At 43.7% G+C, this 18,054-nt stretch overlaps 1 protein-coding gene across 3 annotated transcripts in view; it reads right to left on the minus strand.

The window, feature by feature from the left end:
- TRHDE (thyrotropin releasing hormone degrading enzyme) overlaps nucleotides 1-16,230 on the minus strand; it is a 209,829-nt gene extending 193,599 nt beyond the window's left edge. For all 3 annotated transcript variants that reach the window (XM_064655637.1, XM_064655636.1, XM_064655635.1), the window contains exons 1-2: nucleotides 15,422-16,230; nucleotides 9,736-10,009 (exon numbers count right to left, since the gene is read on the minus strand). In XM_064655637.1, the coding sequence (XP_064511707.1) occupies nucleotides 9,736-10,009; nucleotides 15,422-16,230 (1,083 nt within the window). The remainder of the gene's footprint in view (nucleotides 1-9,735; nucleotides 10,010-15,421) is intronic.
- Between the last annotated feature and the right edge of the window lie 1,824 nt (nucleotides 16,231-18,054).

Raw genomic sequence — 18,054 nt, forward strand, 5'->3', positions numbered from 1 at the left:
CCACCTTCCCTCACCTCATTGCATGAGAGGAGTGCCAGGGGATGGGGTCACGAGCTGAGCTTGAGCAGTTGGACAGCCACAGCAACCGCTACGAGATGGAATAAACTTAAAGAATGAGAGCATTGCCTGCAAGGCGGTCAGTCACCCTGGCTATTGCCCTGTGCAAACAACACCCTTGCAGAGTAGCAGGGAAAGATGTGTGAAGCCAGGCTAGACCCTGGAAAGCACATTTATAGAATCATAGAACATGCTGAATTGAAAGGGACCCATTAGGATCAAAGAGTCCAATTCCTGGTCTTAGGCAAGACACTCCAAGAATCATAGGATGTGTCTGAGAGCGTCCAAATGCTTCTTGAACTCAGACAGACTTGGTGCTGTGACCACTTTCCCGAGAAGCCTGTCCCAGTGCTCAAGCACACTCAGGGTGAAAAACTTTCTCCTGATATGTAACCTAAACCTCTCCTGACTCAGCTTCATGCCATTTCCTCAAGTCCTGTCACTGGTCACAAGAGTGAAGAGATCAGTGCCTGCCCCTCTGCTTCCCCCCAGTGAGGATGCTGAAGACTGCAATGAGGTTTCCCCTCAGTCTCCTCTTCTCCAGACTGAACAAACCAAGCAACCTCAGCTACTCTTCATAAGGCTTCCCCTCCAAACCCTTCACCATCCTCATGGCCCTCCTTTGGACATTTTCTAAGAGCTTAATGTCTGTTTTATATTGTGGCACCCAACAGCAGAGCAGAGTGGGACAATCACCTGCCTTGACCAGCTGGCGATGCTTTGCCTGATGCCCCCAGGACATGGTTGGCCCTCCTGGCTGCCAGGGCATTGCTGAATCATATTCAACTTCCTGTTGACCAGGACCTCCAGCTCCCTTTCCAAGGCACTGCTTTCCAGCCTCTCATTCCATTCTGCCACATGATTAGAAAAATCTTCAGAAGAGGTACCTGAAATGTGAAAGAACCCCATCGGAAGAACAAAAGAGCTTTGTCAACCCTACAGACACCTTAGTAGAAAATCAAATTGACTAGGTTCTCTACTTGTAAAAACAGGGGTAAACACCATAAACCTCCAGGCAGCAAAAAGTACTGGGACAAAGGCAAAAATAAGATGGCATTTGTGCAGGTTTTCCAACAATAAAACTAAAAAGTAAAGGCAAGTCTAAAGGGTGAACATTACAGACACCTGACTGTCGGAAAAGGAGGGATTGGGCTCCCAACAGGTATGAATCTCTGAAAATAGTGGTAACTTTCCTACCACCGGCTATAAAAACAGGCTAAGTTTCTTGTTCCTGTATGAAAAATATGATTAAAACTTAGCTAAACCCTGGAGGAGACAAAAGTCTATAAACAAATAAAAGTACACATCATTCTCCTCCCTCAAGAATAGTGTTATCTGTCACTCAACTGGATGTCAACTAAGTCACCTGCCTCAGTAATCCATTTTCACTGCACATAGTGCAGTTACTACAGTAGGTATACAGGATAACACTGCTTTGACTGACAGATGTTCAGGCTGGTGCAGGAAAGTGTTAACCTTTACACTGTTCTGGAGTAAGATACCTCCTACAGATTATGTGGCACTTGTTTTTGCTTTTATAGCAAGAGCATGACTCTTATGGAAACGTGTTAATAGCCAGAAAGCAGAATTCATGTTGATGACAAGGACAGAGACCATAACAAATAAGTTAATGAAGTCAAATATGACAGCAGAATATAAGAGGCATAAGGAGACATGAAACAACATAGTACAAACAGCAGAGCACAGCTCGGGTGTTCAGTCTTTACTGTGAGTTGTATTGTCACAGTACATACTACTAAGCATATGCTCATTAGCACACGAAAGGAAAAGGAAAGATAGTCTCTCCTTTACATCTCACTCCTTCCCCTACTTGTAATGTTGAAAACGGGAGGAACTGCAGACACTTCACACTACTTTACTCTGGGAAAATAGCTGGGAAGGAGTGGAAAGTACTAAGACTCTCAGACCTTTCTTTCTTTTCATGAGCCAGCAGAGACCTCAGATGAAGCAACTACAGGCTGAACTGCTCCTGAATGTACAGAATTACGATTAGGATGCTGTTCTGACAACCATCAGGCCAAGAATCACATGTGCTGCCTCTCTCATTCTCCTCACTGTTACTGCAGGCAAGCTATAAACCTACAAAATAGCCACAAATTAAGAAACTGATTTTGCTTTTTGACAGTCTTCTTGCTACTACATACGAAGTACACCACTGCCCCCAGATACTTACAGGTGATCTTCCTAGCCAAAACCAAAACAAAACAATGTTCCCAAACTCAAGTCTTTCAATTCAATTATTTGCAGACTGGAGCTGGGCACTTATGTTAATAAAACAAATATCACATTTAAATACAGCATGTACTACAAGTGCTGACGGAGAGAATTTTTTTAAAGTAGTAAGCACAATGCATGTTCAGTGTTTTCCTAGCGTATTCGACTTGCAAATTCAACCAGAAATCAATAACAATGGATTGCAAGTTTGCAATTTATGTTTTTAACAGATTCCCCGGCATATTCAGTTTAGCATGGATGCTGATCACATAGGGTTTTGGTTGTTTGTAGCACATTTTGTAGCTATAGTATTTAAAAATTAATAAACTAGAAGTCATTTTCAATATATAAACCTGAAGCAGAATGGATAAACAAATACTGATGTGGTCAATCTGAAAAGGCTACGATTTCTTTGGATTATTATTGTATTACAGTTTCCCACATAACTAAAATAATTCACAATAGTAAGTACTGAACTGAGTAAAAGATACTTGTAGAACCAGCCTTTGTTGTTACTACAAAGAAAATTTCATACAAGTAAAAGAAAGCACAAACACACCTATCCACATTCATATGTGTGTGTGTGCTTTTCTAGCTCAACATAATCACGTACTTCCCAACACATTCTTTGTAACATGCATTTTTTTTTTTAACTGTTTGATGAAAACTATTCTGGGGAAGGCAAGACTGGGACATTTGTAATAAAGACCAAAAATGAATGGGCATCATCATATCACTGTGACATTTGAGAACACATAAAGATTAAACATTTCAAGTCTGCATCGGACTAGGTTTCAGAAATACACGTGGTGTTTCTTGTGTTAGCTGTTACCTGTCTATCAGATACATGTGTGGCCTCCCAGTGGTAAGTGATGGGCTAACAAAAGTTACTTTGCTGGGCTTTGAAAGTAGAGCACAACTCTGGAGCTGTACTAAATTCAGGTTGCGGAGGAAGAAAACTTAATTTTAATTGAGGACTAATCCTACTTTTGATAGCTAAATCATTCTGCTGTAACCAATATGCTCACCCACAAAGAATTATCTCATGTATAATTGCTTCAATACTGATTAATAAATAATAACTGATGAAGAGACTTTGCTGGCAGTCACTAACCAGCAGCTGAACAGAGGGCCTAAGGAAGAGCCTTAGGCCTTTAATCCAGGTTGTCATTAGCTGAGAGAAATTGCCTGGTTTTGAGGTCATTCCTATTAAATAAAAATATTAATACATTTTTCAAATAATTTTCTAAAACCTACAGGCTGAACTGCACAAAACATGGTTATTATTTTAGACAGAAAAAAATGAAAATATCAGTTTCTAGGAACTAACAAAGGACAAAACTCGCTGGGAAAAAAGGTATTTTGGTGTTCAACCTGGGTTTTTTTCTTTTTTTTAGACTATTTATAAAAGTCAGCTTGTTAGTCTCCTCAGACTGACCCCCACACTGCAGATGAGGGAATGCCCAGCACAGCTGCCCAGCCTCTCATGGATTGCTAGAAACACTATACCACTTCCAGTCATCCTGTCTTATGGACATGGATAAAACCATGGTCTCCCATGCTGCTGAAACTAAACCAACATGAGCTGTTGGACATGCACCAATTCTGATCTAAGTCTGCTTATTTGACTCTGTTCACTAGCCCTTCCTGGATAAAAATTATTTTTCACTTGTGCAGAATCAAGCAACTATTACTGCACGGATCCCATTTTTGAGACCACTATACCTTTTTGTGTGATACTGAGCCAAAGTGAGTGAGCCCCCAAGCACATGCTTGAGGTAATTCAGTGCCAGGACATTTACGCAGGCTCTCTTTAAGCCAGAGAGCACTATGGAAACAGTAATTATCTTATTTTCCTTTAGCCAAATTATAAGAGCTCCTCCTGATTGGCCAGCATAAGACTTAAATGTACTGCAAAGTATTGAAGTAAGATCTTTAATCAGGAGCTTGTGATCTCTAATTACATCTTAGATAAAGTAATAACAAAATAAAAGCAGTGCAATAAAGGTTGGCCTTATTGTGGTATGATTCTTATCATAAGAACTTCCTTAGCCTCAAGGTCTTTTTCTGTATTATGGCAAATTACTCAGCAGTGATGACTCTACAGTAATGTTTAATACAGCTGAAAGCAAGACATACCAGCTTGTAGTGGTCTCTTCAAAACGGAATGCACAGGGGCTCAGTCAGACAGTGGAGGTCCTGCCCTGAGCAGCTGACCCAGCTGCTGTCAGGCAGCCCTGCAGCACATGCTGCAACCATTTTGGAATAGAAGCAGGAGTGGGAAACGTGAAATCACACAGAATTCTTCTTAAGGCACTGTGTTCCATCCACATTCCTCCTCCCACTCACCACCACCCAGTCAGATAGCCACTTTCTTTCACAGCTGCTCATTCCCATCTGCTCTGGCACTGTCTGCACTTGTCTCTTTAAACCCCTGCACCCAGAATTCCTCCTGATTCCACTCCTTTCCACGCACTTTTTTTTTAGCAGATACTCCCCCTGACAAGAGAAACACTTTAGAGCTGCCAGTTGGCATTTTATTTCCATACCTATCTCCACATCCCATCCACAGCAAAAAAGAATGGTAGAATGGGAATCACCCCAAAACATCTCTTTCCAGCACTATGTTCATCTCAATTGATACACTGTTCTTTGTCCCTGAGTGCCCACTCCTTCCACTAACTGAAAAGAGAAAGAATTAGCAGGGAAAAAAAGGAATTAAAATAACTTACGAGACAGTGAAAAGCCATGCAGGATATAGTGAGTTTCCATGTTCACCTGACAAAGGAATGAGAAACAGAGGCTTTGAAGAACAGAAGCACAGCTAAACATGAAGTACCGTAAAAATTAATCCAAACAGGGGAAAAAATAAAGCAACAGTAGTAGGAAAAGGCCTGGTGAATTGAAACCACAGATAAAGACAACGATGAAAGAAAGAGACACAGAGATGATGTAACATACAATACAATTCAGCCAGCAATGTTTTTCTTTCAAGAATTATTGAGAAAGAATATATATAAGAGGTATGATTAGGAAATGCAACGTAAGAGTAGAACCAAGCAAATATATGGAGGTAAGTGGAGTTTTCTGGATTATCATACTGTGCAAAGATGACACAGATCCCATGATTTTCACCAACTACAGCTCACACCTGCTAGAGCCATACAATATCAGCTAAGCTTGCTTGTAAGGGCATCCCTCCTCCCTCAATACCACAGTACCTCAGGCACTACCCTGGTAGAACTATACTGCTCCCTCGACCACAGCAACATAGATGACTGCACCACAACCCTTTCCACATAAACAAAGCCCCTGCCCAAAGACAAAAGCAGTTGCAGTGATTTCCTGTAATCCCAGAGTAATCTAAAAAACATATTATATATCTGTAATGCATACAGAAAAGGCAGTTCTGCTTTTAAATTACCTACTCTGGATGGGATTCTGATCAGATCCATATGGACTAAAGAGTTATGCTAATGATTTACATCCACTGAGCTGTGCTCCTAGAAAATAACTGTTTGTCTTAATTCTAAATTAATTTTAGTGTATGAAATATAGAACGTCTTCATGTCTCCAAGAATTATACAGGATATGGAAAAACTACTGTTTTGATTGGCTACCTAAGCTTTCCAAAAGTCAGTTTCTATTTATAACTTGACTTGTACTGAATGTCACACTCAGGTTTAAACTAATTTTGAGGTCTTTGAAAAACTGAACAGCTAACAGTTAAGCAGTTTTGAGGAACAAATCTGCTTTTAATCTCACAGTTAATTCTGTTCCTCTCAGAGTTTATACACTCTTAACCACAGCATTTTATTAATACTGGTCAGCTGGAAAAGAGGTGAGATTTTAATCATTAGCAAGCTGTCAAAATTTGAAAGGACAGCCCCCTGCCCCCAAAATGTTTTGTGAATCAAAACCAGGTTTAGGGACGTGCCAAAAGAAAAGCAAAAGTATATGCAGTGAGAAGCCTTTTAGATGTCTACAATATGTCTAGAAAATAAATATATATTGCCTTAATTGAATTGAAGAAAGATTCACCAATGCAAGAAATTGCTTATCATGATGCTTCAATTGAAGGTTTTTTAATTTTCCTGAAAATCCATTCATTTTCAGAAGCAAACTTACTTTTATTATACATTTATATTAACTGCCATGGGAGTAACTGTATTTTAATGAAAAAGCAGCTTTGAACGAAACCAAGAAGTTGAAAATTGCATGTGCAAGGATTCAGCTATTTTCAAATTCAGCCAGTAGTGTCCATGAACTCCTGGTACTGCAACATAAGAGACTCAAAGAGATGGATTACCTCAGCAATTCATCTGAAAGGACACAGTTCTGAACTAAAGTGCTCGTTGTGAGTTCATACCTTAAAAAATACTCTTCCAACAAAACTGAACCATGATTAAAGATGATCAGATCCCAAATGGACTGAAAAATAGCAGGATATATTTAACCGATAACCCAGCGTGAACTATTCTGGTATTCCTGGGCAGTAATGTCCCTGTCACAGAGGTATATTATGAAAAACAAGAGCTAAAACTCTAGACTAACCAAACAACCTCAAACTATCTCAATCTACGTAGGCTTTTGGTCTTCAAGTCCTTGCAAAGATTAACGTACTAATTTGCATAATTGTTGACATAATTCTGTAAAGTGATACTATCAAGTTGGTGGAGTATACGTATGTCCTACATGCGCTGAATCAAGAGAGTCAAGCATAACCATCAAGCTCTAGCAGCCACAAATTCCTAACAAATAAATACTTGGATTTTCTCTTCAGATCTGTGTTAAACCTGAAGTCATGAGACTAGTTTTGCCAAACACAAGAGCGGCAGAAAGTTATCAACTGGTATCTATAAGGCACGGATGTGCCTTTGTCTTCAGGTTACCAAACATATTCAAGCAGCAAAAGTCTGCAGGATATGAGCTCTGAACAACACTATAAGAAAATTAGTTAAAGAGAAAGTAGGTTTTATGTTTCAAACTGATGATGGTCCTAAGGTTCATCCCCCACGTTTCATACAGTTGCTGACACTAATGTTGAAAGCCAAAGTGCTTGCAGCTGGTTCTCTGATAGGCCCAGGACACTTGAGAGTGAGATAACAAGGTAGCATTATGTAGCAAAAACTTGTAAGCATTGCTCTATATTAGAGCCGAAGGAACACGAGACCTACCTACCAGAGTATATACATCAAACAACTTCCGTATTAGAGCCCTCAGTGTTTTCTAAAGTTGAAAACTAGCAGGCATTCTTAGCTTCAGGCTAAATCCTTCACCAGGTGAAGTACATTACAATGAAAATTATCAAATCCTACCTGAATTGAAGCCTGTTCCCATACCAGTTGAAAACAAGTGAGAAACAGCCTGATACCTCTACCCTGTTCTGCCAGGCCAGTGAACACTCCTCCTTATCAGTGAGTGTAGTGATAGGACGAGGAGTAACAGTTTCAAACTGAAAGAGGGTATGATTAGATATTACGAAGAAATTCTTTACTGTAAGGGTGGTGAGACACTTGAATGGGTTGCCCACAAAAGCTGTGAATACCCCATCTGTGGATGTGCTCAAGGACAAGTTGGATGGGGCTTTTGAGCAACCTGATCTAGTGGAAATTGTCGCTGCCCATGGTAGTGGGGGCTGGAACTAGATGGTCTTTGTGGTCCCTTCCAACCCAAACCATTCTATGATTCTATGAGTATTACAAAGTCAGAGGCAACCAGTTTCTCATCCCAAGAGCAATAGAAATTGTACAAATATTTAATCTGCCGGAAGCAAGACTAAGAACCAGGCATCCACTTCTCCTTCCTTATTTCTTTACCTTGGCACTTTTGAGTTCCTTTTCTAAATTAACCCACTGTACTGACAAGAGAAACAACCCAGAAAAATAAATAAATAAATACATGTCATGGGTTAACACAATAAATAACCCCAAAACCCCACCAAAAATCCAAACCACAAACTCTAGGCCTTTCAGCCATCAAAGGTAACATGAGGACTGCAAGCATGGCCTTGGCAGTTCCCATATCCTTGTATTCATAGGTTAAAGCACCTCAAAGAACCACTTCCTAGTCATACTTCCTCCTTTTGTGGGGCCAGAGAGTAGTGTCATAGTCTGCCAGTCATGGTATGAAAAGGCTGAACAGGAGTGAAAGACCCCCAGTGTCCTATCCAGCTGTTTCAGTGACAAAAACAAGACTTATTTGCTGACCCCTTCAGTATGGCCTAAACGAGAGATGCCAATGCAGAGGGGTTTCCTGGGTCCACCTTCCACCAGCACAACCTTAAATCCATGCCAGGGCTCTGGCATTTGCATAAAAAAAACTGGATTAGAGATGTGTTTTGGTTGAAAACTGACCACATTTTCATTTATTTTTCAGGTCAGTTTTCAGCCAGATCATATGGCTGTACAGAGGCGAAGGCTGGTACAAGGAAGGTAAAGAATACCTTTGGTTCAGAGATGGGATCAGCTCCCTCCACAGCAGCACAATGCTTAGGCTGGCTCAAAGTGTTTAAGGATTTGTTTCCCAATATGATCAGCCTGCAGGCCTTCCTCATGCCCCCACGCTACAGGACAAAGTCATACAGCATTTGCAAAAGTATAAGGTGAACATCCCTTTGCTCAGGTGCACAGATCAAACTGCTGTCTAGTCCTCTGCTTCCAGAACTAGCTCTGTTTTGTTATTCACAGTAACTAAGAAGGAGGAATTTCTCTGTATGTTCACCTGAAAAATCAAGATGACAGCTCTGTGAAATATTCTATTAAGCTGACAGCATTTCTCAGGTATGTTTTGGCTTGTTATACAGTTTTGAGCTTGATATTTGTGCACAAAACCAAAACTGACATAAATAAAGGTCATAGTATAACTCCCGGAACCATGCCATATTAGGAAACAATGGCTTCAGAAAATTAGTGCTTCCATCAACCTCAGGAAGCAGGTAGGTTGCAAAGTCCTGCTTCTGAGCAAGAGATCTAAGATAGAGATTACTCTATCAGCCTCCTGAGCTAGCACAGAGTAAACCATAGAACATGTCAGTACTGAAGGAAGGAGACTGGAAACCCTACTACTTTCTTAACTCAGTACTACTGCTTTCTTTTAATAAATAGTCTCATGAACACTGGTATTGAAAAGGCTACAGGAAAAACAAGACAAAACTTCCCAAGAAAACCAAAGTGAAGTGAAATGGCATATTTAAAAGCTTAAAATTTCCTCAGACAACCACACCTACTAAGTTAAGCAGTTACAAAAAGCCCAAGACAAACCAAAAACTTTAGACAAACCTCCAGAAAAGGTCACAAACAATACACACCATCATTAAATAGACTAGCAAATTTTAGAAATGCTAATCAAGAAAATACTTTAAGTACTTGATGGTATGATCCCCCATAAAAAGTGAGGGTTTTCAAAGTAGTGAAATGTGTTTGATATATGAGAAATACTTACAACTACTCCACTCTTGGTGACAGTTTCCCGGTATGTAAAATTGCACACTGCCCAAGCTAGGTAATACGTGGACATAAGAGGGGTCTGTGAAAAGTGATCTGTAACCCATCCATCTTCTTCAAAAACAGAAGTTTCAACTGGCATGTTGGACAAAGACAAGAAGGTTGCTTGATGTCTGATACTGATTTTGAAAGTGGCCTTGTAGATGGGCTCATCAAAGCAAGGAAAGGCTTTTCTGGCGTGAGTAGGAGAGAACTGCGTAACAGCAAGAAACCTAGAAAAGCAGCAAACAAAAACAAAAAGTAATTATTAACTGTGCCCAGCACTCGATTCATAAACATACCAAATAAGACATTGCTTCACTATTGTGGTTTAGAGGGGGGAAAAAGTACAACTGTATAACTGGTGAAAACAGTTCAAACAACTGTTTGAACACTGCTTTATCACTTTCTTGCTACCTCTACTGTAATGCAATTGATATAAAGTAACAGTCTACAAATGTCATACAAATTTGCAGACACCACAATGACGTTAAATAAATAACTCCTTGTCTTTTATCAAACTTCAGATTCTAGCAGTATTTTTCATCAATATGTGGGGAAAAAAGTGAGCCACTAGTGGTTATACAATATAAAACAAGCACAGTCCTCAGTTCAAACCAGGATTTAACAGCCTTTGGGGAGTTCACTCTGCCCTGAGAGACTGACAGGGCACTTTGCCTTTCTTTGGGCATGAGAACTTACGGTCACACAGTGCACGCAGGAGGGTCATTGTTTTCCACTGCTGATTACTTCTGTATCGGCTGCACATAGGCCTGGGACACAGTGCTATACAGCACTGCTGTGTCTGTGCATGTCCAAAAACAATTCTGTGAGCTTTGCCGAATTACAAATGTAAGTAAATGATTAAACAAGCACAGACTATTTCACTGCTCTTCTACATGTGGTTTTCTTTTCTGGAGTATTTTATAGAGAAGAAATAAATATTTTCAGTTAAAGAGTCAAATTATTAAAAGATCTCTAAAGGAGGAAAAGGTATTTATTATGCCATTGTAGAGAATGGGAAGACTTTAGCTTGACAATAAAATCTGTAACTGTGTACTTTGGAACTAAAGAGATTTTAACCCAGATATAGAAAAGGAGAGTTTCTGGGTAGAAACTTATACATAAAGAGAAAACCCATGTGCAACGATCTTTTTGCAGAAACAAGAAGTTACGCTTCAAAGGTTGAATTATGGGGTTTGATAAAAGTATTTTCTAGAGGCATGCAGAATGAAAAAATTACCATAAGCCAACTATGTAACTGTAAAGGTAGCACACACATAGGCTTTTTAAGTAGTATTGATTCATGTCTTACGTTCCAAGGTTCCCTCAGTGGAAATAACCACGCAATTTTAGATACTAGGCAAACATTTATCAAAATTTTAGAGGCTGACTAATCATCTGTTATTCCTCTGAGGGAAGAGGATGGGTGGACAGTTTTGATATAATGAAAACGGTGGCACCTATTATTAATCAGTCTATAACCATTACTTTGCAATGTGATACCCTCTAACACTGAAGAAGAAAATAGGTAGCCCATACAGAAAGTGAAGTATCTAATTAACTTTTTCTAAAACTTCTTGGGTTTTACACATATTTTGGAGAAAATGAAGAAATAAATTTATTGAAACATTACACTTTTTTCTTGCTATAGTGCATCTGCACCTGGTAGAACTAGATGTATGTTTTCCAGTGAATTATCATCTCTTTCAAATAAGGATAATTTTTTAAAATTTGAAAAGTTTTTCCACCCCTGAAGCATTTACGATCAGTCTAAAATAAAAACCTTTTTTGGCTAGTACTTATTGAAGGAATTCATCGTACCACATTTTTCTTGTCTCGTTACAAAACATGGATTACTAAAACCATAACTCTGCACAAGGCTGCTAAATCTAAGGTTAAAATTTGGTGCCAGGTATTCTAGTGTTAATCCAGAAAAATTCCGTATCATCAGTGGACTTGTACTAGTGCAACAAAGCCAAATCAGCCAATTAAATGAAGCAAAGCAACTTAATTTATATACAAAGTATTTCAAGTGGACCTGATTCTGCATTCTAGGCACACTCTCAGTAGCTACAGACATCAACAGAAGCCTCAAGTGAGCATGGAAAACTGTACTGGCCTGTTATTAATAAAGCAAGAATGATGAACTTTCCTCTGAAATTAACAATTTTAATGAGCTCCAACGTACATGTAAATGTATACTCAGGGAACACCATTTATACTGTGACACTCTCCAAATAAGGAATCTTTCCCTTGTCCCCCCTCCCCAGCCTCCCTCTTTAATACTTTTATATTTAATACTCATTAGGCCATTGAAACAATCTCTTCACCAGGTAATAAATCCTGGTAACTTGATAACCCTCGTAAATGCTTCATCATCTGTATTCTCTCAGACAGGTAGATATATATCCACATAGATGTAACTGGGCAAACACTGGGTGGTCAATATTTCATACTAAAAATACATCAACTACCAATAACGGTGATATTTATAACACAAGCATTAGTATCAAACATCAATTTGCTTGTTGTGCCATAAAGCAAAACAAACAAAAAGTTAAAACTGCTTCCCAAAAACTAAACATTTATACTTAAAAAACCCAAAGAAACTAAACCCAAAACATTGTCTCTGTTTATTTACTCCTCTCTGCGTTCAAGTAAAACAAGCAAACTTCTATACCATAATAAAACTGAAGAGCAAGCCGAGTATTTCATCCATCTCTTTACACACTACTCTGGGCACCAACATTTTTATCTCCAATTCCCAAAAATATGACCATAAAAAGTTTTACTTTAGGGAATAACAGGCTTGCAGCCTGTTTTCTCAGCATACCCACAGCTGTACTTCACAGCTGTTTTAATCCCATCTCATCTATTAAAGGAAGACATTTCCTCAACAACCTATCTATTTTGACATCTGAGTTGTTACAAGACAAAAAAATATGTCTGTTTTGTTTCTGTGACGTAAGAATTTTTTTTTCCTTTTCATTTATGCCACAGTTTGATGTTCACTTAAATATGTCTGCATATTTTTACAGTACTCTACAGTACCTCTGTATTATATGTCTGTATTATGTGCCAGTAAATTCTGGCACATAACACTAAGCAAATTTGTAGCATATCACTTGCATTTTACATCTCAAATACAGTAGAAAAGACTTAAGTCAGAACCTGCTTTTATGCAACTGTCAACATTTCAGACTGATTTATGACTTTCACCTGTGAAGACCACAGAAACTAAGTTTAGGGAAAAATAAAACATGTACAAGAAAAGGGAAAAAAACGATGGTTTGGACCCTTTTATAGCAATGCAGCTACTGTATTTTAATCAGATACACAGATGTCAAAAGCTAAAGCCCTGCTGGAACATCAAACTCTCCCAGAGCATGCAAGAAGCCTGTCTGTCTATCATAATAGAAATTGTCCACATTTAAGGACCACAAATGGTTATATGTATTACATTAAAAAATGGGTTATTAATAAAAATGCAAATTGTTACATTGTAAAAGCACGCTCTGATCAAAGAAGTTCCCTGCTTTAGAATGCGTATTATTCACTTTATACTACAGCGAGTCATTAAGCCTGTGCCAGTTGAAAAACACTACTTCTATTTAACACCTGAAACTATAACCACACAATGATTACAGTTTTAAAAACATTTTACAGAAAGAAATATAAATGAACTGATGTAAAGAAAACACATGCTATTGATTTCAATATAGCAGTGCTACCTCACATAAGGTAAGGTATCTATCCTTAGATCTTGTATGACTATACTTAGTGTATTAAAAACAAAGCAATTCATATCTGAAAAGTTACACACAGAATACTGGGAAACGCATTTTATATTGCCTTCCACCCTGTGTCTTAAATTACTCTGATGACTGAAAAAGTGAAAGGACCTTTTTTTGTTGGTGGTGGTTTTTAAATCTTAAGTAGGGAATCCGCATTGAAGCATAGTACAAGTAACTCTGGAAAAATGTCACTGCCGCACCTATTCGACATTTCAATTACTCCTATACAAAGTCTAAATACACAAGAATAATATCTGCTTAAATAACTTATTGGATTTGTAAAGTGAATTATACCTTCTGCTGTTAACAGTATTTTGTTTTCTGATTTGCCTATTTCCATACAGGTCTGTAAGAACTCCCAACTGTCCTAGTCATTCAATCATCCGTGATAACAGGCATTTTTTCCGCATCTTTTCCTACAACTATGTTTTTTCAAATTTCCATTTTATTTCATTTTGATGACAAATTGCAAAAACTTAATTTCAATTCTGCTTGCAGTTCTAACATCAGACTGTTTAAACTCTCAGTAATCATAGTAATGAAAATATGTTTTAATAAAAGGACTTTTGACTTAATTCAGTTGGTGAGGATGCTTTTCATGTTTGACTAAGTATTTTTGCCCAGTTCTTCCAACTATAAACTCTTTGTTTAACTTTGCAGTATAAAACAGTAAGATTTAGGAAGAGAAAACCTGTCACTGCAGGTGTTTCATACAGATGTTTCAAGAAAGGATGGCTTAAAAATAAACTAATTCTAAAATGATAAGCCATGCCAGAACCATGAAGCCCATCCCGTCTTTCTTTTCTATTACAAAGCCTGACTGTGGTTAGAAAACTACTTTAAAAAAGAAAGCCTCTGTAACTGCCTAAACGGGGGCCTCCACAGTGACCCTGCCCACCATAACAAGGGCCTCGACAGGAACCCAAGGGGCTATAACAACATGAGTAAATACTGAATCTTGTTCTGCATGAAAACTAATCAGGTTTGCCCGGTCACAGGGTGTAAACCTGCAGCGACTCAGCTGCAGAGGTGTAAACGCATTCACGTTACGTGAAATCACATCCCACCACGTCGTAAAATCAAACCAGCACAGAAGTCTCGCTGCTGGTAAAGCTCTGTCACACAAGGGCACACGGCAGCCAAACACGGAGTGTTTATTAAACAGACCCGGAGTCTCCTCTCCGGGCCTGCCCCGACAGGGACCGAGCGGATGGTCTGCTTCACTCTTGCCATCCTGGAAGTTGGCTCGTTATCCCCGTCCCGTCCCCAAGCTGCGCTGGGGTATCTCCTGACTCGCAGCCTTCCCCGCCCCGGCGGGCGCGCAGGCGGAGCGCTCCGCTCACCTGCCAGCAGCCCCGGCTAACCCCGGCCGGGCCTCCCGCACGGCCCAGCCCGGTCCGCCCCGCAGACCGCGGCAGCTCCGCCCGCCCCCCTCGCTCCCACGCAGCCCCTGAGCCTCAGCGCCCTCCAGACGCTCTCCCGATACCAGCCGGTGGCGCGGAGCGGGCAAGGACTCGCAGTCCCCCAGAGCCTCCGCAGCTCCGCCCTGCCAGCGCCAGCCTTAAGGGGATGCCCAGCGAGCGGCGGCAGCGGCAGGCGAGGCCCGGCCTGTGCTCACCGACCGACCGATCGGACTTGGCGGGCGCTCCTCCCCGCCGCAGCCCTTGCCCGAGCGGCCGGCACAGCCCTGCGCCCCTCGGCGGCACCGCCGGGGCCGGGCGGCGCGGAGCCCGCGGCATCACCCGCCTGGCAGCTCCGCGGCCGCCGGGTCCTAGCGCCGCCCCGCCCGAAGTTCGGCGCTGGGGCTGCCAACTTCGGACCGAGTTGGCGACGCGGCCGCTCCGCTACCTTCGCTCGCCGTGGAGAACGTAGGAGCTGCGGAAGAAGCCCAGCAGTTCGTTCTCGATGAGGGCGTTGTAGATTATCTTGAGGTTGTAACTTCTTTGCACCTCTAGGCTGCGGTTGAGGACCACGACGAACACCTGTGTCTGGGGGTAAAAGAAGGTGCGGGCCACCCGCACGCCGCCGGCCAGCTTGTCCTCGGCCACGCGGACTGCCTCGATGTGCATGCGGTGGGCATGCAGCACGATGTACCGGCTGGCGTTGCGCACCTCTAGCTGCACGTTCACCTCCCCGCTGAAGGTGAAGTTCTCCATGAAGGCGCTCAGCATCAGGTTGTAGTGCAGCGGCCGCAGGTGCCGCGGCAGCCGCGGCCGGGCCCAAGGCGGCAACTCCTGCCGCCGCTGCCACTCCTCCTCCTCCTCCTCTTCCTCCGCCGCTTCCACGCCCCGCGCCTCCTCCTCTGGCTGGCCGGGGGGCTGCCCCGCACCGGGTGGCTGCCGGGCCGCCCCCGAAAGGCTCCCGTTGCCGCTGGCCCGCGGCGGGCCGTCGGCGGCGGCGCCGCACTCCTCGAAGCGGACGCTGAGCAGCACGGCGATCATGGTCACCGCCAGCAGCGCTAGGATGGAGACGGCGAAGCCCAGGACCAGCCGCTTGTGCACGGCGATATGCCGCTCCGTGGTGCGGGGTCTTGGCCCCGCCGCCTCGGCCCAGGGTCCCGGCGTCAGTCCCCGGCTGCCGTTCCGCAGGGCGGCCTCCTCCTCGATCATCATGGGGGTGACGGGCGGGCGCTTCTCCCGCTTCTCCTCTAGGGCCATCACGGCAGCGCCGCTCCCGCCTCCCACGAGGCCGCCGCCACCCGAGGGGGGCCCGAAAGCATGGAAGGCTCCGAGGCAGGGGGGCCCTCAGCCCAGGTGGGACGCACCGCCCCTCACTTCCCAACAAGCCGCATCACCCTGGCCGCCGGGAGCCCCGCTGGGGAGCGGCTCCCGGTCGGGGGGACGGGACGAGGTCGGGTCAGGTCGGGCAGGAGGCGGCGGGCGCTCTCCGCCGTCCGGCCGCCGGGGCCGCGCCGCGCAGGCAACTTGTGCGGCTTCTGCGGGGCACTTCAGCACATGCCGCTGAGCACACCTCGGCGCCAAGGGGGAGGGCTCTGCCGCCCCGGCCACCCCGCTAGCACCGCCGACCGCAGGGAGCTCTCTTTTCCCCGCGTCCCGAGTCGCCGGGGCCGGGGTCGGGCTCCTCGCCCGGCCCCAGCAGCACCCGAGCCATGCGCGCCCCGGGGGCGCCGCCGCGCAGGTCGGGCCGTCCCCGCGGGGCTCGCCCGGCACCGGAGCGGTGGCACCGGACAGCGGCGTGAGCCGGGCCCGTCCTCCTCTTCCTGCGAGCGGGTCGGGCTCCAGAGAGTCGCTCCTCGCAGCTCCTTATTTTCTCTTTCCTGTCTCCTGCAGGTACAAAGCAGTCTCCCGGCTGGCTCGAGCAGAGGCGGCTATATATAGGCACTGGGGAGAGGCGAAGGAAGGAAAGGGATGGGAAGGGGGGAGAGGCGGGCAAGCCCCGCCGCCCCTCGGCTTCAGCGGCTGCTCCGGCTGCCGGCGGTGACGGCGGCGCCCCGGGGGAGCGGGCGGGGGCGGGAGGCGGGGGCGACGCGGGGATGAGGGAGGCTTTTCTCCGGTGTGTCACACGCGGCGGCTCCGGGGGAGGTCGCTGAGGCGGCGGCGGGAGCCCCGGCCGGGGCGGGCGGAGAGCGAGGGCCGGGCAGCCGCCGGGGACGGGGCGGCTGCAAAGCCTCCGAGCCGCAGGACTGCTCGGGATTACACGCAAATGCGTGTGCTCGCCACATAAATATTGAACGCCCTTACTGTGTCGTATTTATAGAGACTTAATAAAAAGCCGCCGACTACGTGTTTGGACGACAATAGTGCTGTCATACTAACGTGGGGATGGAGCTCAGAAAAGGATAAATACTCCTACTTATATCGATAGGATTAATATGCCGAGAAAAAAATCGTTCCGTAAGCTCTGGCTGGAACTCTCAGAAATCCCTTTGCCGTTCCTCCACGGACCCTTCAGGACTGCCAGTGCTGAACCCCGCTCCTCAGCTGGAGGGATTTTAAGGATATGTTAAATGCTGCCTGGGGTAATACAGCAGTGCTTCGCTTGAGTAGCCCTTGGAGCGAGCCCCGGTCTGGAAAACTGAATCAGCCCACTTTTTCCACCTGTCCCCAAACTTTTGCGTGTAGGGACTGCAGAAACACAGAATTAATATATACAGCGAGGATGTAGATCAATGTCTGAAAGCACCTCTGTTCCCCTTATTTTGCTTGCATACGTCAAAACCTGCCTCTGTTCATTTTCTTTTTTGAAGCTCTTTAGCTCCAGTCTTGTAAGTAGTTACAGATGTCTCTATCCACGGCATTCAGTCCTGTGGAATCTACAGGAATATATGCTGTACGTCAAGTTAAATGCATACATAACAATTTGCAGGATAAAGGCCTTATTTTCCATAGTGAAGAAAAAAGAAAAAAAATAAAAATCAAGTCCTACACTTCTTTCATAAGCTAAGCAATTCTGCAGAGTTTCATGAAATGGCATGTATTAGCCATTTCACTTCAAGAAGAAATGCCTGATCTGTTTTCCCT

The sequence above is a fragment of the Pseudopipra pipra genome, chromosome 5, assembly GCF_036250125.1.
Source record: "Pseudopipra pipra isolate bDixPip1 chromosome 5, bDixPip1.hap1, whole genome shotgun sequence".
Classification (NCBI taxonomy): Eukaryota; Metazoa; Chordata; class Aves; order Passeriformes; family Pipridae; genus Pseudopipra; species Pseudopipra pipra.